General features: G+C 40.3%; 1 protein-coding gene across 1 annotated transcript; it reads right to left on the bottom strand.

Annotated features, from left to right (window-relative positions):
* Nucleotides 1-5,128: 5,128 nt before the first annotated feature.
* bag3 (BCL2 associated athanogene 3) lies at nucleotides 5,129-19,103 on the bottom strand. Its single transcript, XM_068002245.1, has 4 exons — nucleotides 18,692-19,103; nucleotides 13,750-14,133; nucleotides 12,487-13,116; nucleotides 5,129-10,495 (listed from the first exon to the last, which is right to left on the bottom strand). Exons 1-4 carry the CDS (start codon nucleotides 18,869-18,871, stop codon nucleotides 9,800-9,802), a joined length of 1,890 nt encoding a protein of 629 aa, XP_067858346.1. The 5' UTR covers nucleotides 18,872-19,103; the 3' UTR covers nucleotides 5,129-9,799.
* Between the last annotated feature and the right edge of the window lie 5,985 nt (nucleotides 19,104-25,088).

The raw sequence follows: 25,088 nt of genomic DNA, 5'->3' as shown, positions 1-25,088 counted from the left end.
GGATTGGTAAACAGGAATTCTAAAGCAATGCCTATTCACAATGAAAATATTCGTTGAACACTATGCAACTGTAACATAAGTGATTGATGGAAGTCACCTGAAACCCAAGATTGTGTTACAGTACTGCATTTAGCTCCCTTCTCCCTTTTGTTATATAAACAAACTAGACTTTTATTTGCTGAAGTTTTACAAGACTTACAAAATGTTTTGGATCTATGTGCTGTTAAAAGTGCTGCTAAAAATCCCAGAAGATCTGTTGGTCTTACATGTGAGTAAAAAATGAACATTTTGTAAAATTGCGATAACAAGCTTATTGATTATTCATTATCTTGTAAGAATTATAAGTATTTATCATTAAATGCTCATTTAAGATATTAATGCCAAATAATTGGCAAATTCTCAACATACAGCAGATACAGATTCCATGTTCTGCATAAAGAACTATATGACCTTGTGCTGGTCCTCATTCAGATACAACCTGCTAAAAGATTGGTGGCATTGTGGACAGTGAAGAAGGTTATCTAGGATTGCAACGGGATCTTGATAAATTGGGCCAGTGGGCCGATGAATGGCAGATGGAGTTTAATTTAGATAAATGTGAGGTGATGCATTTTGGTAGATCGAATCAGACCAGGACCTACTCCGTTAATGGTAGGGCATTGGGGAGAGTTATAGAACAAAGAGATCTAGGAGTACAGGTTCATAGCTCCTTGAAAGTGGAGTCACAGGTGGATAGGGTGGTGAAGAAGGCATTCAGCATGCTTGGTTTCATTGGTCAGAACATTGAATACAGGAGTTGGGATGTTTTGTTGAAGTTGTACAAGACATTAGTAAGGCCACACTTGGAATACTGTGTACAGTTCTGGTCACCCTATTATAGAAAGGATATTATTAAACTAGAAAGAGTGCAGAAAAGATTTACTAGGATGCTACCGGGACTTGATGGTTTGACTTATAGGGAGAGGTTAGATAGACTGGGACTTTTTTCCCTGGACAGTAGGAGGTTAAGGGGTGATCTTATAGAAGTCTATAAAATAATGAGGGGCATAGATAAGGTAGATAGTCAAAATCTTTTCCCAAAGGTAGGGGAGTCTATAACGAGGGGGCATAGATTTAAGGTGAGAGGGGAGAGATACAAAAGGGTCCAGAGGGGCAATTTTTTCACTCAAAGGGTGGTGAATGTCTGGAATGAGCTGCCAGAGGCAGTAGTAGAGGTGGGTACAATTTTGTCTTTTAAAAAGCATTTGGACAGTTACATGGGTAAGATGGGTATAGAGGGATATGGGCCAAGTGCAGGCAATTGGGACTAGCTTAGTGGTATAAACTGGGCGACATGGACATGTTGGGCCGAAGGGCCTGTTTCCATGTTGTAAACTTCTATGATTCTATGATTCTAATGCCTACTGTTATTAGTAATTAATAAAACAATGCTACAGTTCAACAAAAAGGAGGATTGGAATAAATTGGGTGATGTTCAATTTCACTCAATGGATGTTAATATTAACAAGAGTATTCCATCTGCGGCATCGGTGCAAGATATTAATTATTACTTGGCTAATGTTGAGCAACATAAGCATCTCTCACTGAACTAAAGTGATAAAGTGGGCAAAATCAGGAATAAAAATAATTATGTATACAGCTCTGTTTTACACAGGAGTGGTTGCAGAATTCCACTAAGTATTCACTGAAGTGAAAGAGAAAGAGCATTTCAATTGCGAGTATGGAATAGGCCTACTCTCAAAGAGTGTTAGTAATCCTTTGCTTCATTTTGTACTATGCTTGTAAAACACAGACCTTTGGCACAAAGTTCGATTTCATTTACTTGATCTGATTTTTTCATTACTTTTTCTCCGCCTTTAGGCTTGCTCCATACTTTTTTCCAAGGCAAAAGAGCAGGTAAGTAATGTTATCACATGCCTCTGCCAATGAAAGATAAAAAGACCTGCATTTATATAGCATACTTTACAACCTCAGGATGCCCCAAAGCGCTTTACAGCCAATTAAGTACTTTTGAAGTATAGTCACCATTGTAATGTAGGAAATGCAGCAGCCAATTTGCGCACAGCAAGGTCCCACAAACAGCAATGTGATAATGACCAGATAATCTGTTTCAGTGATGTTCGTTGAGGAAAAATTATTGGCCAAGACACCGGGGAGAACTCCCCTGCTCTTCTTCGAAATAGTGCCATGGGATCTTTTACGTCCATCTGAAAGGACAGACTGGACCTCAGTTTAACGTCTCATCTGAAAGATGGCATCTCTGACAGCGCAGCATTCCCTCAGTACTGCACTGAAATGTCAGCCTAGATTTTGTGATCAAGTCTCTGGGGTAGGACCAGAACCCACAATGTTCTGATTCAGAGCCGAGATTGCTACCACTGGGCTAAGGCTATTTGGGAGAAAATCAAGGAGTGACCCACGATCACTTGTACTCAGATTAACCTAGTCCCTTCACGCGGGAATCTGATAGGATTAGATCAGCCGTCCATTTTACGGCCCGCTTCACCACCCGTCTCCACCCCTCCACTGCCTCTCTGTTATCAAACTGCTTCTCCGACATCCAGTCTTGGATGATCTGCAATTCCTTCCAGTTAAACATTAGGAAGACTGAAGTCATCGTCTTTGGCCCCCACTGCAATCTCTGTATCCTTGCTACCAATCCCATCACCATCCTCGGCCACCCATCTCAGATTGAACCAGACTGTCCACAACCTCGGTGTCCAATTCAACCTCGGCGTCCAATTCAACCTCGGCGTCCAATTCAACCTCGGCGTCCAATTCGACCTCGGCGTCCTATTCGACCTCGGCGTCCAATTCGACCTCGGCGTCCTATTCAACCTCGGCGTCCAATTCAACCTCGGCGTCCTATTCAACCTCGGTGTCCTATTCAACCCCGAGCTGAGCTTCTGACCTCATATCCTCTCTATCAAAAAGCTGCCTATTTCCACTTCCATAACACTGCCCATCTCTGCTCTTGCTTCAACCCATCTTCTGCTGAAACCCAAATTCATGCCCCTTGTCACCTCCAGACTCAACTATTCCAATGTTCTCCTCTTTAATACCCCTGCAACAGATTCCTGGGGCTCCTTGAATTCAAGTAATTCAATTCTAAAAATGGACTGTATGTCAACCTTGTTTATGTTTGAATTATATTACTTGATTCCTCTCTCAAGCTTTTAACCTTGAAGGCAATGGAACAAACCGTACAACATTTGTATCAATTTAGGTTGGGGACATGCAATTTAACTGTAGCTAGCTAAAAAACTTTTTATGTGTTGTGACTGGATTTAAAAGGACAGCTACCAAGCCAAAATTAGACAAAAATATTTCATTTTTGTCACAGGAATCAGGATACTCCCAATATGTTGGCTACATTTAGTTGCATTTGGTAATGTAACAATATGTTTATTTATAATATTGTAGCTCTGGGTTCCTTATTATATTACACTAGTTGTAAAAGAATACAATCCATTCTCATGGTAGCTGTACTGAACTAGGTGATGAGTTTTTTTGTTTTGGCAAAAATTCAGCGTAGAATGGTTAAGAACTTGTGCAAATTTAGCCAGAAGTGTAGTGTGCTAAAAGCGTGCAATTTTCCCAGGTGATCTCATTTGCATAATTATTCATAGCTCTCATTGTAGTTTGGGGCTGTTGCAGGAAGCTGGCATAAAAAATGAAGTGCAGGCACTGGAAAATTGCGATGTAGATGCACCACTTAAAGAGAAGAGGCCCCATGGGTGGAGTGCGGGGGGTGGGGGAGGGAACGGTGAAAAATTCATCCAACTTTTAGGAAAAAGAATTGAATTAGAAAAATCACAGAGAATCACAAGATTTTTTCAAAACCTGCACTTTGCAATTGTTTGGCCTATTAAATTTTAAAAGCCTCCCCTTTAGCAGCTGCTTTGCATTCCTGGATGTTTGTAATGCAATTGTGTTGTTAGGAATCGATGTAGAAACAGGATTTGTGCCTCGAAATCATGGCTATGCCTAAGTTACATTATCTTGATGCCATTTATCCCATCTCTTTCTGCCAGGGGCTTGTGCACCAATTTAAATGGCTACTGCAAGTGAAAAATGGAAGGTCCAGCATTACTGATCTCCACTGAGTTTTCAGCTCCATTATACCCTCTATGCTTGTTTAGGGGTGCAATGGAGACAAAAATCGGGCAATTTTTAACCTAACTCACCGGTCGGGAAACTAACGAGGTCGGGTGCAATGCTGGTTTTACACTCTGCCCAATTTTACTCTCCATTGAAGTCAAGGGAGAATAGTATTGGGAGTGGTGTAAAATCAGCATTCCATCCGATCCTGTGGCTTTCTCACCCTGCGAGTTAGGTTAAAATTACCCCCGTATATGTCTCCATACTTCATAAAGAAGCTCCTTTGGTTACAATATTAACTGACAATATAAATTGGCAGCAAACTATTGAGACTTCCCCCTCCCATATAAAATTAACAAAAAGGATTCCTGGATGCTTTCCTAGATCTTATGCCATTTCCTAGTTCAGAGGGCTGCAAGTGTCTTGCTGCCAGGCCTCTGCCATTGCAGCTCTTCACCTAGAGTGAGAGGAGGCTCTGTGTGACTCGAATTTAATTTCCCCACTGTGCTGACAGTGACATTTTTTTCTGGGCATGGATTATTTTCTAGCCTGTCAGAAACTACCCAAAATCTTTTATTTATAAAGGATTGAAAACCCCAAATTAATTATGTAATACTTTTATAAAATATTAACTTTGTCAATAGTTTAATTTTCCATGTATCACATTACTTATTGAAAACTGCAGAACAATCTGTCCTGGTCTAACAAGTCAAACTTTAGCAAATGTTAGTCACAGACTGCAGCAAACTCCTGCAGTTAAAATTCTTTGTTATGTAATTACTATAATGATTTCTAGTAGATTGTTGAATCTACTTATACTGTAAAAAATATAAGCTAGGTAAATGTTGGATATATTTGAAGTTTAATTTGCCACTAATTATTTATATACTGATTCAGAAAATATTTCCAGTTCATGAAGCACTGATTTAGAGGGGAAGGGAGGGAAAGGCATTTGTTACAGAGGCTCCATGAATGTTCCAGTACTTTCCATTAGACCTGTGTGTCTAAAAATAACTCACGCCCTGCATTCCACTCGACATAGCTTTATTACATTTATACATTGTACCAGTTACTTTATGTGACATAGCAGCATTGCATACAGAATCCATAACAGGAGTTAATGCAAATTTTTGGTGTTACTTAAGTGCACATACAGAAAAAGTGCTTTTATAACAACTTTGATATACATAATATACACTTACAGGCGTCTGGAAGAACCTGTTCCTATAAAATGAGTCATTCAGTCAAAAAGTTTGCTTCAAGATGCCAAATAACACAGTACCTATGAATTTCACTTCTAACTGTTTGTTACTGTAAACAATGTTTATGGAAATAAATTTGGCAGATACTGAGGGTGAGTCTATTTATAAATGTATCCACATCTTGCAATTGATGGGCTTTCAAAATATAGTACAATTGTATTTGAGGCTCTCTGTTGTTACGACCATGAACATTTCCTCAGGCAGGCAAATTTCCCATATATTTTATTACTTAACAGGAACAATCAAATAAAGAGTTCTTTACTGCATGAATCTTCCCATTAAGAGATGTTTGCTGTATTTTTAAATTTGCCTACATTTTGTGCATGCATAGGAAACTAAAATCAACAGAACCAACATACACTTATACTTGGGTAACTTGAAACTCATTCCAAAAGAACAGGTCACTGGTTTATATGTGTGTTATTGATTTTTATGTTATTTTTGAAAGAGACAGCATTCTACACAGAAATGAAAATACATGCTGACCTTTGCATACAGTCAGCAAAATAAAGATGGTCATGTGCAAGTAAAACTATTTGACAAACATATTATAAATTAGATTTTCTAGTTCTCAGTTATTTTTAACATTATGACAAGAGAAGCTGCAGAGATCTGTAATCTCATGTTGCTGCAACAACTTAATCATTTAAATATTGAGAACTAAATTAGGCCTGGAGCTTTCAAAGTGGTATAAAACGATTTAAAAACAGCATCATAAATAGTGGAAGGTCAGATAAACATCAGAATAAAATGTCAAATCAATCTGACATTAATATTTGTAAATGGTAGCCTTGTCAAATACATCAGTATAGTAGGGAGGGAGTGCTGAACAGTTGGAGTTGGCATCTTTCAGATGAGATGTTAAACCAAGGCTTTATTTGCCCATTCAAGTGGATATAAAAGATACCATGGCAGTATTCAGATAAGAGCAGGGAAGTTCTCCCAGTGTCCTGGCCAACATTTATCCCTCGACACCACTAAAATCAGATTATCTGGTCATTTAACTCATTGCTGTTTGTGAGATCTTGCTGCGCACAAATTCGCTGCCGTGTTTGTTTACATTACAACAATGACTACTGTTCAAAAGTATGTCTTTGGCCGTGAAGCATTTTGGAACATCCTGAGGATGTGAAAGGTGCTATTTAAATGCAGGTTTGTTCTTCGGAATCATGATTATATTCAATAAAGTACTAATATGATTTGGGTACTACCAATGTTTCATGTTGCAGGTACAAATATTTTCTATTCGACATATATAAGACACAGAAATGTGGACTAAAGATAAAATATTGGGAGTTTTGCATACATTAATGTGATGCCTTTATTTTTCTCGAGATGCACAACAGGTTGATCATCATCTGAGTTTAATGTTTCAGGTATAACAATTCATCGAAAGACTACACCTAAAATGTTAACCCATCTTTCTGTTTTACATGGCAATTCTATTTTTATTTCAGATTTCCAGTATTTACAATTCTTATTTTACCATTGCCGTTATTTTCTGCACTATACAGAGGGAAATCAACCCTACCAGTGTGCTGTTTGCCAAAAAGATATTTAAAGTTTCTTCATGGTTAAAAGAAAGCATTCCAAAGTTAGGAGAGAGAAGACAGTATTGAATACTGTGGATGTGGTTTGTGCTCCTTTCTCTTGATGGCATTCATGTAAAAAAGACATGCATTTACACTGTCCATTGTCACATCTCTCAAACATCTCAAAACACTTCAGATTATAATGAATTATTTTGAAATGAAATGACTCCTGTTGTGTAGGCAAGAATAGATAGTTTTAAACACAATCATCATTGTAACAACTCAGTTTAAAGATATGGTTTTCTGATCTTTGCTGAATAACAAAACAATCTTTAATGCATCAAACCAGATTGAAAAGAATAAATTGTGACTAGAAAGAGCTCTTTTTCTCCAGCTGCGTTCTTGTCATTATTGTAAATATGGAAGGTTTGGGCTGTTTACAGTGTAGCATAAATGGTCATGTGTATGAGCATTTGGTTCTGTTTTCCAGCATCACTCCAGCCACTGTGCATGAAGAATAAGTGGAAAGATTACTGTGCTGTGTGTTGCAAAAAGAGAGCTGGTTTCTTTAAAAAGGCACTGTCTCCATTTAGAATTTTTTGGCAAGACTTTTTGGCCTGGGAAGGGAGAAGAGCCACGTGCCAAATTCATTACAATTGTATCACCTGCAAATAGCATGATTATGCATTCTGATGCGATTTATGACATTGCATCATCTGTTTGAGAATATATGTGTACTAAAAACAATTTTTGCCAAGGTATTTTAATTCAATATATATTTTACTTTTAAATGAGTGTACACTTATCAACCATGCATCTATTTGTTTGTTCTTTTCTACTAAGAGTGGACAGATTAAAAGGGATCTTGTGACCTGAAACAAAGGCCTTCCTGAGTGGGAACGAAGCAAAGCGAGCGGCAGTAGGCAGCCTTGGCTGAATTTAATGACTGGGCCTCATTTGCATGCTGTTTGCCAAATTCCCAACCAAAATGGACGGGAAGTCGGCAGGAAACTGCTGCCTGGTTGTTAAAATCATGTCCGTTGGAGGCAACCGCCAGGGATCGAAGGGAACAGTCCCTGGCACTAAGGTAAATGGATAGGTGGGGGCAAGGTTTCCTTCTGGGGCCCGGAGTTCCTTCCAATGAGTTTCCATCTTCCTCAAGCCTCTGAACTTTCTGAAGAATTTTCTCTATCTTTATCAGACTATCCTCCTGGCCCACAAGGAAACTTACATTACTGGGCCTCTTGTCTCCTGCTCCAGCCAACGTTGCTCCCCCACTCACGCCTCAGTTAAAATTGCAGATTGGGCCCCGATAATGTCATCGGAGCCCGATTTGCATATTTAAAGAGGACCCCTGCCGGCTTCGGGCAGGTGTCCTTGTCGCCTGCAATTTAAAATTGCAATCAGTCAGATCGAGGCGGGCAAAGAGTGGGTAAGTTCCCCCGCTCCATTTTAACTAATCCTATGTCTGGTTTCCGTTAAAATCGAGGCCCAAGTGTTCCAGTTGCACTCTCATTATACCATGATTTATTACTCATTTTATCACCAGACTTCTGTCTTTGATTATATTAGTTTATATTTGCTAACCACAAAATATTTCTGAAGTATGTTGCATGCTCTGTCACCTCTTTACACATATACATGTTAAGAAAGTTAGTAAAGAGACTGGGGACAGTGTGTAAAGTTATGATATTTTTACACATGCTAACCAGAGTAAGAACTAAGTATCAGTGTCATAACCTTTATCTTTCAAATTTACCTAAAATTGTGTAATTGCTAGAGAAAATATTTGTGACCCATCATCTTAACCCCTTGAACCATTGGCATATTTTACAATACAACGCAACTGCAACATAATGACGATGCTGCAATGCCCTACAGATACATATTCTAACTTAAAGTGTATATATTAAAGGATCCTACTCACCAAAACCCATATTTAACATGTGACTCTTTTGAGTTTGTTGGTGATATTAAACTCTGGCCAACATTTTACTTTATTTAAACAAATGTCACTGACCTGCACTCTGCATTGCTCCTGCCAATCCTATAGGCAGGCGTCAGATACGTGGCAGAAGTCAATGCCATTTGTAAACAAAATGGATCATCAAATGATCTTGATCTTATGCCCAAAAATATCAAGTAAATATCTGCGAGTGGACCGCAGTTCAAAGAAAAGATTGGAACGCAACATATTTTTTATAGTCTTTTTAAAAAATAACCTCGCACCTCTTGCATTTTAAAATCCATTACTTTTGGTAAGCAAATTACTCTTTGGAAGCAACATATGTACGCTTAAAATTAACTTTGACTTCTTGCTGCTTATAAAACATAAATAGTGCACACAATGCAAATGCAATCTGAATTTATTGCTTCCTTTGTAGAATATAGAAATCTTTATCTATATTGCTCTACTCATATTCCATCAATCTCTTTTACATTTCAACATATTCGTTCATAAAGTGCCCAACAGTGACTAAACTGACACTTTTACTTCACAGGCAAAATTTAATGTGCATAACTTAAATAGTACTCTGGTATTTTATAAGGCTTTCTAACTCATCATCATGCAGCCCATGATGTTATTTTGGCTAGGTTAATCTTAAAGGAGATAGTACATAGAAAACAATGCAAAACACAGAGGCGTGCTTAGCATGTGATTAACAGTTCTTTAACAACCCATAACTGAATGCTTCTTTCTCAAAGTAGATTACAAGTTACTGAAGCCTTGCATGACTCAACCAATAAGCTTCTGTTGTTCATAATTTTTTCTCCCTGTATTGATGGCAGATAAATAATATTGGGGCACAAAACTATGAAAAAGGTTCCTGATGGCATGCATTCTTAAAACATCTCAACACGATTTAAAAAACAATTGGAAGATGCACTTTTGATATTAAATGACTAATGTTCATTATTATCAGAAACATCTTTAATGTTGTAAGCATCAGGTATTCTTGGGTTCACTTCGCTTTGGTCAGTTTCCATTTTTGATTCTTCTGCAACGGTTTTTGTGTACCTTTTATCACCATCTATATAATCCATCTGAGCTGATTTTTCAGTTATTCCTGGCTGAGGTTCAGAAAAGCTTTTGGCTTCTGGGCCCATGCTGGCTTTCTGTTCCAGCCTTTCTAGAAGGTTCTGAACCTTCTTAACACCATCTCTTCTGGCTTGTCGCACATCATCCCGGCCCTCAGGGTCCACTGAATCAAGGGCCAGCAGCTCTTTGGTCAGCAATTCTTCAATCAACAGATAGTGCTTATCTGTTCCAGTTCCTTCAAATAAGTTTACATCTTCCTCAAGCCTCTGAACTTTCTGAAGAATTTTCTCTACTTTTATCAGACCAGGGTGCTTTTGAGCTGCTTCAGTGAGTATAGGCTTTTTTTCAGGGACAACGCTCTCTTCTTGCTGGGTGCTGCTCTGTGCAGGGGATGGAGTATTCCTCTCAGCTTTCTCAGGTTTAGGCTGAGGCTTATGTGGCTGCTGCCTGGTGACTTGAATTGGGATATATGCCGCAGGACGCTCTGACCCAAAAGAACTAGCTTTGCTTTCCTGTTGCACTCTCGGTACCTCCTGATGCTGTGCTCGTTGCTGGGCAACCTATAATGGCGGAAAGAAATTACACCGGTAATTAGCTCACCATTTGCAGTAGTTTTACATTCTTATGCTTTCATTGCTATTTTTATATTTCAGACGGCACTTGTGATGGATTTTGGGGAATCTGATCAGATGAACGACTTCAACCTATAAATTATTTATGACTTGTGCATTTTTATTTTTGGATTTCTGAGCTTTTATCTACTGGTGCCAGAGCACACTGTTTGCCAATTAATGTTAACTCCTTTCAAGTGCATTGTGCAAAATGTCCCAGTAATTTCTAAAGCTTTCTATGCAATAGCTCCAACTTGCTATGAATTGCTGTTTATCCATATAGGAAAAGGCTACTGAACACAGCAAGCCCATCCAGATCTACCTGTCTTCTCACCATATTCCTCAATCCATCCTTGGAATCATTTCCATTTGCTTCAGTGGCCTTCCCTGTTAACTTATCCCACAAGTCCCTTACACTTTAGATAAAACAATTTTGTCTTGTCTTTCTTTTCTTACTTCCAACGTCTTGATTTTTAACTTGTGACCCCTAATATTTGAACCTTCACCATCATGAATAATTTGTCTGGATCAGCTTTGTCAAACCTCTTTATAATTATCAAAACTTCATTCAGGTCACCTTGAAGTCTTTTCTCGAAGACAACAATTTGAACTTATTTAACCTTTCCTGATAACTTAGGATTCCTGAAACTTACAATAACTTTTTAAGTGCAATAATATCCTTCTTATTCAGTAAAGTGAGTTGGATCTAACTCACATCTTGTACACCTTACACAGTAACAACATAACCTCTTGACCTGTAATGCTCCTACTGCTGCTCAGCTGAGATAGACACAGATCAAGGATTGAATCTGGGATCTTTGTGGTCTGTATGACTCAGAGACTATGGACTCAATTTTGAAATGGTAGCGGGTTGGCAGCCGAGATGGGGTGAAGGTGCGCATGGCCAACCTGAATAAACAAAACTTACCATTTCCAACGCGATCGCATCATAATTGATGGTGATTAACGTGCTCACAGACTAATGCACAAATGCCCATATATTTTTGTTGTTTAACACACTATATAATTGTTCCATGTAACACATATTGTCTTTCTCTCAGCATTGAACTGCGCTTGCCAACTAGTGGCCCTGTTACATAAAAGATGAATTCTCCTAAATCTAAGGGTTGATTGTTTCTTATTATTTGCACGACTTCCAATTTTGTATCATCTGCACATTTGGAGATTTCGCTGATGACACCCTATCCAAGTAGTTCATTAAAAATAGCAAGGGTCCCAATACTGACTCCTGGGTATTCTGCTTGTAACCCCTTTCCAGCCTTAAAGTTTTCACTAATAGCTATCCTTCGTTTCTTGTACAGAGCCCCCAAGCAGCTTAGATAGCTTTGAGAATCTCAAGTGCGCTTCAAAAGTAACTTGTGATGCAAAGTGCTTTGAAAAGTTTCAACGTGATGTGACAGTATGTAAGTGCAAGAATTTATTTTCTTTCTTTGCATTTACAGTTTCCATAATTACAGACTATGAATTCTCATATATCAAATATTAGATATAACAACAGTTGCACAATGTTGTAGTTTTACCCATGTTTCAGTACATCATGTTATGAGCTGGTGCAGTTCCTATTACTGAGATACAACAATCGCTACTGGAGATCAAGCAGCTGACTGCAAAAACAATGAGGTCCGATCAATGCACTAATCCCATGTTTAAGGAGTTCACTCCACCATGGATTCTTTTAATTTTCTTGGTGAGGTTGTAGCTGACTGTCTCCTAACTGGACTGATTTCTCAGCAGAGACAACTGACATTTTTCCAGTTTGTTATACAGTCTATGCATATATAAGTAACATGTTCAACCTTTTCCTGTTAGTTTCACTTCCTGTTTTAAAAAAAATGGGCTTTGTCTCAAATATGCCGAAGTCCATTAATATTGCTATACAATCAAACAATTTCACATTTATCAAAAACATACTGACTTACCTGTGGTCTGTCCACACCTGTATCGGCCCAGATGGGTGACTGCGGTCGAGCCTGTGAAGGCATCCGGGCTGGAGAGCTCTCACGACTTGATACTTCCCTTTGAGCCATTCTTAATGGTGATTGTGCCCCAGCTCTGTTTGCTCCCCAGTCTTCAGGAGAAACCTTGTAGGCAACTGGCTGGACTGTGTACTGTGTTGGCTGGGAAGGGTACTGTACTTGTTGGCCAGGATGATATGCTTGCTGGGTTGGATACTGTGCTTGCTGCACCGGGTGATGTGTTTGTTGGTTTGGGTACTGAGTCTGTTGCACTGGCTGATGTGTTTGTTGTGTTGGGTACTGTGCCTGTTGCACTGGGTGATGTGTTTGTTGGGTTGGGTACTGTGCCTGTTGCACTGGGTGATGTGTTTGTTGGGTTGGGTACTGTGCCTGTTGCACTGGGTGCTGTGTTTGCTGGTTTGGGTACTGTGTCTGGTGAGCAGGGTGATATACCTGTTGAGTTGGCTTTGCTCCTATTCCTTCATGGATCACAGGTATAGAAATATAACCTGAAGGCAGCTGGGAACTTCCTAAGCTTGACCGACCATGTTGCTGAGAAGAAAATGTTTGGGGGCTAGTTTGGAACTGTGAATTCTGAAATAAAGAAAAATTGTCTCTGTTATTAAAGATTCTAGATGTAGTTTTGTTCTGTAAATGTAATCATCTCAATCATCCAAACAAAGACTAATTTAAATCAGATGATAAAAACATACATTGATATATTAATCTAAAATAAACACTTTCTTCACTTTTTGATGTTTATTTATATGCCTTTACAAGATTTATATTATTTCAATTTAAAATATAGCTACTAAAATGCAAAAGAAGAATGTAAAACTCTTAACGGGAACATGGTGTGACTCGAAGCAAATAGAAGAAAGGCAAGAATATCACATCATGAGTTGGCTATTTTTAGACTCAAAACATGTTAGACACTTCCAAAAATAAATCCACAATTAGCTTTTTGGAAGAAACAAGTGACTTCTTTTTAATGTACCTTGTAACACATCAAAGTAATCTTCACTTTCAGTTTAAGACAGATAAAACAAAACTTTTGTAAATTACATGTAAATTTTATATTAGTTCAGGTGGTTTTAGTTTATTGGCTACATCATTTATCTGTTTCTTTCATTTCTTACAGAACTCTGACTAGTCCTGTCATTCAGACCTAGTATGTGACAGTAATTTCATAATAACTTCATATCTTGAGATAAATAGACAAATTACCTCTGACCCTTGCATGCCAGGAGCCTGGATAGTGGCAGCTGTTGATGCTTGTCCACTTTGTTTATCTGACTGCGTGGTTTCTAATGGAGACCCAGCTGGTGACTCAGCTCGTGCTGAGAGCCTGGATGGAGACTGTGCCCGTACAGGGGAGTGTGGCCGGCCTTCAGTTTTAAGTCTCTGCAAGTCTGGCTGCTGAGGTGAATGGTGTAATTTTTGCTGATAATGTTCAGGAACTCCTTCATGCATTACTGGGATGGGAATGTAGCCGGGACGAAGCTGAGGGCCGGCAGAGCCGAATTCCTTTCCGTGCTGCTGTTTTGGGACATCTTGTGATGGTTGGGGATATCCTGATGGATATGGACCATTGGAAAAAGCTTGTCTTTCCTAGAAGTAGAAAGTACAGAGGGCACGCTTCAGCACTACTATTTAATCTTTGCTGTAACCTGATATAAAAGCAATATTATTTCAAAGGTGCCAATAAATAACCCAACTACAAAAAATAATTCTGAATACTGAAAACGCTTGAACTGTGACAAAATATAAATAAAAATGTCTGAGAATTATATTACAAATCCAATCCATTTTCTATTACTTTTAATCAATCCTTCCTATATGTTTTAATGCTGTACCCTCATCACATAGTATCTGTCATGTGGGTCTATTTGAAAACAATTTAAAAGCATGAAGATTGATCAGACACTGTGTTTATTAACTTCTTGTGGAAAATAATATGTAGTAAACATGCTTCAAACTGACATGTAAAGCAATTGTGATCTGATTTGGACAAATTAAATATCTCACAAGAATAGAAAACTTGCAGTATTTTAAGGTATGCAGACTGACTCTGGGATAATAATACCATTATGTTGCACAATGTTCTTTATTGTTCATATTCAGCTTTAGCAACATACAATTATAAAAGTGCAGATAAACAATGTTATGATTCTTAGTGTAAACCAAGCAGATAAAAAAACAAAATGTATTTGTCTTCACATGGTACAATGGCAATATAAATGTTGTTAGACAGGTGATAGCTAAGATTTTACACTGGGCCATTAGACATACTGTTGCTGGAAACTGGCAAGACAAGGCAACATTTCTGAAGCATCGCATCATGCACCTCTAAAGATATTAACTGCTGCTCCTATGTTGAATGGTAATGACAAGAGCATGGATGTCCTGAATGAAATTCTTTCTTTAAGATTCACTCATTCCAAAGAAATGATGTCAATGCTTAGTTAGATTTTAAGCATTATCTCACAATGAAGTTCAATGTACAAATAGCACTTACAGATTGCACTGTCATTTATCACGAGCATGTACTTCATACAGTGCAATATCTGAAGTTATACATGTTATGCTTTATGCTGTATATCATTGTTTTGATAATTTTTTGTTGTACTTTGGACTCCAACTTGTCAACAACTCAGCTGCTCATATCCTGTACCGCACTAACACCTGCTCGCCCTGTCCTAACTGACCTACATTGTCTCCCTGTCTCCAGCGCATTAAAGTTAGAATCTTTCTCCTCATCTACATATCCCTCAAAGTCTCACTGGGCTGAGCTGTTAATGGGTAAATCAGCAAACAGTGGGAAGTTCAGCTGTACAGAGCCTTGGTCAGACCCCATCTGGAGTACGGCATTCAGTTTTGGGCACATTGCAGATTCACCGCAATGATACCAGGTCTTAAAGGGTTAAATTATGAAAACTGGTTTCATAAACTTGGCTGGTATTCCCTTGAGTTTAGAAGGTTGAGGGGTGATCTAATCGAGGTGTTTAAAATCATAAATAGATTTGATACGGTAGATAAACGATTTCCTCTGATGGAGGAATCCATAACGAGGGCATAATCTTAAAATTCGAGCTAGGCCATTTAGGAGTGAAATTAGGAAGCACTTTTTCACACAAAGGGTAGTGGAAACCTAGAACTCGCGCCCCAAAAGGCTGTGGTTGCTGGGTCAATTGAAATTTTCAAGATGGAGATTAATAGTCTTTTGTTGGGTAAGGGTATCAAGGGATATGGAACAAAGGCGGTTAAATGGAGTTGAGTAACAGATCAGTCATGATCTCACTGAATGGTAGAACAGACTAAAGAGTCTGAATGGCCTACTCCTGTTCCTATGCCCCTCACCCCACCCTATTTCTGCAATCTCTTCAAGCTCAATAGTCTATCCTGCACCCTCTGGTCTTCAAACTTTAGCTTGTGTGCTTCCCCCCACTCCTTTCACCCCACCAACAGTGGTCGAGCCTTCAGCATCCTCCATCTTGCTGTCTGAAACACCTTCCCTAAACACCTCCACTTCTCTCTTCAGCTTTTTGACCAAGGTTATGGTCCCACCTCTTAATTTCTCCCTTCAAAGCTCACCATCAGTTACGTTATCTGCCTCGATCTGTAAATTGCTTTGGGACACTTTTATGTTAAAGGCACTATATAATTGCATGGCATTGTTATTGTTGCTGTAAACTTTAATTCTGCACTTGCACCCATATTTCTGTAAGTTATATCTCGTTGGGCTCCCTTCACCACTCTCAACAATAACAGCAGGCTAACTGCCTCCCAGGCCTCTCCCACTGTTCCTTTGAATCAGCCACTAGATTTGAGAGTGGTCCAAATTTGTTCAACTTCAATTTTCGCTCCCTTTGAGGAAGTGTCTCCTTTTAGTCTCTCTATAAGCTGAGAGCAATGACTCAGTCTTTTAGGAATCATACAGGAGATTCCTTCCCCTAACACCCTGCAGTTAGTCACTTTGGTGGTCCCCGTGCTGTCAACCATAGAGTTGCTTAACAGACTTTTATACCTGTAAACCTCCAAAATTCATTAAATTACTAGAAGCACAAAGTAGGTTTTCACCCAATGGAATTTTTTTCACCCAAATGGTTTTTAGAATATGAACTTGTGGCATTACCATAAGTGACAAATGAATCGAGGTCAATTGTGACATTTAAGAGAGATCAGACTTGAAGAAAAACATTAAAGGATAGAGAGAAAAACAAGACATAGGATTAGAGTCGATTGCTCCAATATGGAGCTAACACTAGCAAAGGAATCATAAGCTAAATGAAATTTGTATGACATCTATTTTCCAAAGTAGATCTCAGGCTACTTTTAGATATGAAAATCAAAGAGTAATACCTGTATGTTTAAGGTGCTTTAGAAGTAGGATTTCCCTAAACCAATAGCTCAATTGGCTCAGCACATGACTCCCAATCAGGTCAAAGTTTGAACCTCAGGCACACCTACCACCAGAACTGATGAGAGTGCAGTTCAGTTCACTCTCATCGGAGCCATTATGCAGCATTTCACACTGAAGCAATGCCTTACACCTCAAGGGTAGGAAAACCTGATACTGTCCAGCTCATCCTGTTTGAGTAGTGCCTTTTGCCTGTAGAACTCAAAGATTGCGGTCATAAAGGTATTGATGGCCCAAAGTGTACCACCCTCCCAGTTGTCAGAGAATATATAATATCCTTCAAGGAGAAAAATAGTGGAATATTTTGTAAAGAACAAACTTCAGCATAAAGGTTATCACAGAATTATTCAGGTACCATTACTTTAAAAATATATATTTTAAGAAATGTTTATACAACTCCAAAAGAGTAACTATTTTTCTATCAACTGCTTATTCACAACTTTGCTCATTCTCAATATGTTTTTAGTTATGAGCATTTAATTGTGACAATGGAAACAATAATTTGCACAGCTTTTCTTAGGCAGCAATATCAATTAAGCTAAACTGCACTTTTCCTGGCTATTTAAGAGTCACAATCTTCAAATCTATATAACATTAAAATCCATTGTCTCTTGTTTTAATTTTTGTAAGTAATTCAGCTTTATCTTGTACTCATTGGATGTATTTATTTAATGTTCCTCCTGATTTTGCAGGTGGATACAAAAGTAGGATCATTCGTTTTGCATATGTGAAAGACACTTCAAATTTCTGGTTGCTTACTTCACATGGTAGAAACTTCACTATATGTCTACCAGCTATGTTGGATGTCACCACCAACATAGCACCATTTTTAACATCTGACAGCTGTGCAGCTCCACAAGATCCCCAATGTCTCCAAACTTTCTCCTGACAACTGGCTCAGTCAGTTAAACAAGGTGCCAGCTGCCAGGCTCCATTGAGTCCAACCAAACCGAACCAGACACTTCACGAGTTCAACATAATCTCAAATGTACCAGCATAATCTCATTCAGGGGTCATTATTTTAAAATTAGTTTTCTATTTCGTGGATTATATAAGTGAACCGTGCTAATTTCCACCAACGCGCAAGCTGTACATTTAACGATGCAATGATAATAGCTTTAAATAAACCTTACTAAGGGTGAGAGTTAAAGGTTAACCAGCCGATGCTTCATCAGATTGGACTGCAGTGCGTCATCCAAAACACAATCTTAATCTCTGAAACTAGAAGGATGCCATCTTGTTTCTGGCTAACTTTAATAGACTTGTATAATATTGTTTTAATTTAATTTCCACAAAATTACAGTATACTCGAGGCGTCAAAAAAAGACATTTACTTTTTTAAATAGACAATCATTCTTCGCAGAAGGAAATGTCTTCCCGTTTTGCCAAACTCGATTATTGTGACAATGATTGAAAATGTGTAGAAATTGGCAGAAAACCTCCGTGCTGTGGTTTTTTTGGGGGGAGTGTATGCTGCACCGAGGAAAGGTTACTGTATTAATCAGAGCAAGCACAACACTCGCACTGCAGTCTGTGCTTACATTAGTGAACGTCCCTGCAATACATGCTGAAATAAATCTTCATAAAAGCGCGTTAACAACTTGTCCCCCACCCACCCCCCCCCCAAAAAAAACCACACTCCCTTTCAAATGGTACTCAGAAACAGAATCGCACCTATAAAAGGGGAGCGACTCTGAATCTCCCATATGGATTCTAACCCAAAGGGGGCCCCGGGGACACAGCACTGACCTTCTGCGGCTCCATCCTCGGGTCACTCCACGTTGTCGTCCGGGTGTTGTGATCGACGAAAAAAGGCCACCCGGTTTGAGGGTCAATCTTGATCTCCCAGCCGGGAGGAAGAGAGTCGGTGTTGGCCGTTTGGTTCGGAGAAATCTTCATCGTAAAGCCTGGAACGGTGAACTGAGCCATTCTGCACTCCCCTTCCCCTCTCTCTGAAATATATATATATATATATAGTGACGCGGGAGGTAAGGGGTGGACTGGAAAGTGCCAGGAATCTGATCTGAGAGGAGTGAGTCTTCAAGGCTGGAATATTCTGGTTACTTCTCTGCTCCTGTTGAAACGACTGGCATAGATGATTAAGCCGCACTCATGAACTATTACTGTGCGCAAACTGCAACAACCCGGGGGTAGTTGTTGGGAAAGCGGATTATGTTTACTGTATTTGCTTTCTTTCTAAATGGGGAGGAGCTCCACGGTTATAATGTATTCACCAGGCGCACTCAGCTCCGGTCAATTATCATCCACCTTTATGAATTTATGAAGTAAATTTCAGGTTGTAATATTGAAGAAAACGACTCTGAACTCTACTATATCCTAATATGGTAAAAGTTTCAGCAGATAGTACAAACTTCTTAAAAGGCTAAGAAATCATAAAAGGACTTGGTTGGGTGTCACTTTGTTTGAATGAAATATACCCATATAAGGTGGATTTTAAAAAAAACACATTGGATCCAATTTAAGAAATAACAATAACAATACAACAGAACTATATTTGCTGTCTATTAATTATATATGTAACTGAACCAACAAACAATAAAATATAATTATGTATTTTGTGGTGAAGAGTTGCAGAGCTTTTATAAGACTTCCCTTTAAGAGAATCAGGTAACTGTCAAAGGAAATAAAACTCTGGAATCTTTCAGAAGTATTCTATGTCACAGCAGTGTATTGGTAAGAGTGAAATTAAAAGTTCAGTTCTATATGTGAATTGGTTTAAAATCATGACAATCCTTGGTGTAGTTCTGCAGCATATCTTAATTAATTAATTTAACGAGAGAGAAGGTGCAAATTTAACCCACCCCACCTGTTGGGAACAAGATGGGTGAGCAGCAGAATACTTACCACTTAGTTCCCGCCGACTGCCATTTTAACCATACAGGTTTTTTTAGTCTGCTGAGACAGGCGGAAGCCTCATGATTACATGCAAATTGGGATCCTACGATGTCATTAGGACCCAACATAATTTTAATGCGAAATTGCATAAGTCCCGCCCAGTGTCCAAACCACCAGTAAAACCTAGCGGGATTGGTCTCTCAGAGTCACTGGAAGCACTTGATTGCCAGGAGAGTGCTTCTTTCTGACATTTTTTGTCTTACCCCCAGTAAGCTCTAACTGCTTTTCATGGGCACCATTATTGCCAGTTTCATTTGGATGGAGGAAGAGGTGGAGCAAGAGAAGCAGCAGCTGCCTCAGAAACTAGCATGAGCAGCAGGTGGGCCTCTTAAAAGACAGCAGGTAAGGGAGCGTGCTCGTAGGCGATCATACCCAGAACACAGGGTGTATTGGCCAAGAATCAGTTTCTTGGATCTTTCTGAGGAGCAGTGCGTCAGGAGGATGTGCTTCTCCAAGCTGTTGCAGACCTCCGCAGCTTCCTGCAACAGGACCTACTGCCTGCTGGACCACGGAGCCATGCTTTGCCAGTTGCTGTCAAAGTCACCACAGCCTTTAACTTCTTTGACACTGGCTCATTCCAGAGGATATCTCCCCCATCTCCTAGTCTGCAGCTGTGGCTGGCTTCCCTCACATCCAAAACAACATAGACTGCACATATGTTGCCATTAGGGCACTAAAACACCGTCCAGCAGCTTTCGTGAATAGGAAGGGCTACCAGACAATTAATGTGCAGCAGGTCTCTGATCACAGAAACAGGACAATGCGAGTTTGTGCAAGCTTCCCAGGAAGCTGTCACGAAGCTATCCTGTGACACTCAACTATCCAAGGTGGCGCCCAGAGCCTGCATAGCAGCTATTTGAGCTTCTATCAAAACTGCAAAGGCTGGTGACACTGACTCCCTTTGTGAGGGCATGCTGCAGCATCCCTGGACGTGGCCCCACTCTCCAACTTAGACTGCAAAGTGCTGATGCAATGCGAGATGACACCACAGAGACTTGAGAGTGGACTCTTTCATTTTTTTTGCAGTGGTTCTGAAACTCTTTAGCAGGCCTTCCAATACCTGGCATTACGGGTGTCAAGCAATTTCCTTTTCATAGCTGGGCCCTTGAAGTCTTCATCTCTGTCCAGATTTGGGAGAGGACCTTGTCCTCTGGTGAGCTGTCTTCTGGGCTTTCCCATCAGTGCCTGCTCCTTTTTACTCATGCTGGATGTTTTGACAGCATGCTGATCGCTCTGGCTCACTGTCTAATCCACGTGGAGAGCCAATCTCTGTGCTGGTGCTTGGGAGTGATGCAGCGCATGATGGTGCATCCTCAGGTGGATTGTCCTCCTCCGAGGACCAATATCATCGCGGGGGCATTTGCTAGTTCTGTTGGGGAGGGTTTAAACTAGTATGGCAGGGGGATAGAAACCAAAGGGCAGGTACAGATAGGACAAATTCAGACCAGGAAACGGGAAGTAGAAATGCAGTTAGTGACGTAGTTAGCGACTCAGAAAGGTAAAAGAGGCAAAGGTTAAATAGTGTTCAGCACAGGAATTAGATGGGGTTAAAGGGTATATACTTCAATGCAAGGAGTATTACAAACAAAGCAGATGAGCTAAGGGAACAGATAGACACGTGGCAGCATGATATCATTGCTATAATGGAAACCTGACTTAAAGAGGCGGATAACTGTCAGTTCAATATCCCTGGATATAGAGTTTTCAGGCAGCATAGAGTGGGTGATAAAAAAGCGGGGGGGGGGGGTAGCATTAATGATTAAAGAATCAATTATAGTTGTTGAGAAGGGATGATATGCTAAATGGATCATCAATCGAGGCCATATGGGTTGAGCTAAGAAATAAAAAAGGGGTAGTCACACTACTAGGAGTGTACTATAGACCCCCGAATAGCAAAAAGGAGATAGAAGAACAAATATGTAGGCAAATTTCTGAGCGCAAAAATAAGAGGGCAATAATAGTAAGGGACTTCAACTACCCTAACATCAACTGGGATTCAAACACTGTGAGGGGCACAGAGGGTGCAAAATTCTTGATCGGTGCCCAGGAGAACTTTTTTAGCCAGTACGTGACAAGCCCAACAAGAGGGGATGCAATTCTAGATTTAGTGCTGGGAAATGAAGATGGGCAAGTGACTGAAGTGACAGTGGGTGAGCATATTGGGGATAGTGACCACAATTCAGTTAGTTTTAGCATTATTATGGAAAAGGATAGAGTTAAATCAGGAGTAAACATTTTAAATTGGGGGAAGGCAAATTTTACAGAACTAAGAGGTCATTTGACAGAAGTGGACTGGACACAACTACTTGAGGAGAAATCAGTGGCAAGCCAGTGGGAGGCACTAAAAAGTGAAATTCTACGGGTACAATGCAGACACGTTCCCTCAAAGAAAAAGGGTGGCACTGCCAAATTTAGAGCCCCCTGGTTGTCTAGAAGTATACTGGGCAAGATAAAGCAGAAAAAGAAAGCTTATGACTGTCACAGAAAACTAAATACTGCAGAAAGCCTAGAGGAGTATAGAAAGTACAGGGATGATGTAAAAAAGGAAATAAGGAAAGCAAAGAGAGGGCATGAAAAAATATTAGCTAGTAAGATTAAAGAAAACCCAAAGATGTTTTATCAGTACATTAAGAACAAGAGGATAGCGAAGAAAAAGGTGGGACCTATCAGGGATGATAAGGGTAACTTGTGTGTAGAAGCAGAGGATGTGTGTAGGGTTTTAAATGAATAATTTGTCTCCATATTCACAAAGAATGATCCGGACATAGTAGTTAAAGAGGAGAGGTGTGAAATATTGGATAAGGTAAACATAACGAGAGAGGATGTACCAGAGGGACATATGACAAGGTCCCACATGGCAGACTGGTCAGAAAGGTAAAAGCCCATGGGATACAGGGAAATGTGGTGAATTGGATCCAAAATTGGCTCAGTAACAGGAAACAAAAGGTAAAAGTAGATGGATGTCTTTGCAAATGGAAATCTGTTTCCAGTGGTGGTCCTTGCTGTTTGTGGTATATATTAATGATTTGGACTTGAATTTTGGTGGCATGATTGGCAAATTTGCAGATGACACAAAAATTGGCCGTGTAGTTGATAGTGAAGAGGATAGCTGTAGACTCCAAAAAGATATCAATGGGTTAGTGGAGTGGGCGGAAAAGTGGCAAATGGAGTTCAACCCAGAGAAGTGTGAGATAATGCACTTAGGGAGGGCAAACAGTAAAAGGGAATACACAGTAAACGGGAATATATTGAGAGGGGTAGAGGAAGTGAGAGACCACAGGTCCCTGAAGGTGGCAGTACAAGTAGATAAGGTTGTGAAGAAGGCATACGGAATGCTCTCTGTTATTAGCCGAGGTATAGAATACAGAAGCAGGGATGTAATGATGGAACTGTATAAAACGCTTGTAAGGCCACAGCTGGAGTATTGTGCACAGTTCTGGTCACCACATTACAGGAAGGACGTAATTGCTCTGGAGAGAGTGCAGAGAAGATTTACAAGAATGTTGCCAGGGCTTGTAGATTGCAGCTATGAGGAGAGATTGGATAGGCAGGGGTTGTTTTCCTTGGAGCAGAGGAGGCTGAGGGGAGACTTGATTGAGGTGTATAAAATTATGAGGGGCCCAGATAGAGCAGACAGGAAGTACCTGTTTTCCCTAGCGGAGAGTTCAAGAACTAGAGGACATAGATTTAAGCTCATTGGCGGAAGGATTAGAGGGGACATGAGGAAAAACTTTTTTACCCAGAGGGTGGTGGGTGTATGGAATTCGCTGCCCAAATTGCTGGTAGAGGCAAGGACCCTTAACTCTTTTAAAAAGTACCTGGACCTGCAGTTAAAGTGCTGCAAGCTGCAGGGCTATGGACCAGGTGCTGAAAGGTGGGATTAGAATGGGCACCTGGTTGTTCTTCGAGCCGGCGCGGATATGATGGGCCGAATGGCCCCCTTCTGTGCTGTACCTTTTCTATGGATCTATTGTTCTATGGAGATGTCTTCTTCTGCAGGGTCTAGGTACTGAGAAAGACCCAGAGGAAGGAGAAAAGGAACAACGGTTAAGATGACACCAAGTTTGGACATTAGCAGCTGACAGTCTTCAGAAATGCATCCAGAAGTTGTCAAGCTAGCTGAATGTGTGATTTGCTGAGGTAAATGTAGCAAGTACTATGCAGACACCCTGCTTAGATAAGCCGCCAGTCTCACCTTCCCCGATTCTCATGATTTTTTCTGGGCCACTAATGTCCAGGGCTTCCTGTTCCATTTTGGTGAAGGCTAGGATGTCAAGTAATCCTCCCCTTGTCTTGCTCCTCTCCCTCGTACGGTGCGTTGTCTTGTCCTGCAGGAAGAGAGGGCAAGAGTTATTGATTGGCTATTGAAAAGGAAAGTGAAGATGTGCAAAGATTCAGCAATATGTGCATCTGCTGCGAGCTGCAGAAGAAGCAAGATACAATCAGGATGGGGAGGTGATGAATGTAAAGCCAAGTATGTGGAATGTGAAGTGAGGAAGGAGTCCTGGGAAGAGTTGCTGGTTCTGCTAGTGCTAGGATGTGAGAAGAAAATGTTGTTTGTGTGTGGTGTGAAGAAAGCAAAGGAAGAGGTGAGTGTGTTTGGAATGAGAAAGGGAGGTGTTGCAATGTGCCCTTGTGATTGGATTTGAAGGATGTGATGGAGGGGAAGAAATTATTGAGAGTGCTGGGAGAGGGGCTGAAAGGAGTATTGGTAGGTGTTGTTAGCAGAGATCCAGCTCCTGGGGGTGTTGTTGCTGGGAAATGATCCTCTCAGCCATCTCTGTCCAGGCCTGCTGGATATTCATCCTGGGCTTCTTCCCTCAAGTTCTCCCTCCTTGCTCTTGTCTCCTCCATCAGGACCTCCAGAGAGGTAGCAGAATACCTAGGGCCAGCCTGCCAACTCATTACTGCCTACAGAATAGTGTCCACAGTGTTGCCAAGGAATCTGAAAGCAGGGAATGCAACCTCCTTTAAGAGGTGCCTTCCTGCTTTAGATATACTTTGGGCAGCCCGCTGGAAATTGTGCAGCAAAAATGGGCAGACTGCCCACTTCCCCACATGATTGGGTGGGCAACCTTTTAATCTTATTCAAATGAATCTCGGGAGTTAAAATCGCCCAGGCCTGATGCTGGCGACGGGAGGTTTGCCATTTGCCTGGCCCCTCTCCCCTCCTCCCCACACCAAACGCACAATTCCCAATATTCAGTCCCATCGACTTACAATGGGTGGC

This window comes from Heptranchias perlo, chromosome 21 (assembly GCF_035084215.1).
Source record: "Heptranchias perlo isolate sHepPer1 chromosome 21, sHepPer1.hap1, whole genome shotgun sequence".
Lineage (NCBI taxonomy): Eukaryota > Metazoa > Chordata > Chondrichthyes > Hexanchiformes > Hexanchidae > Heptranchias > Heptranchias perlo.
The sequence above is the reverse complement of the archived record's forward strand: the minus strand, read 5'-3'. Positions and strand labels throughout refer to the sequence as shown.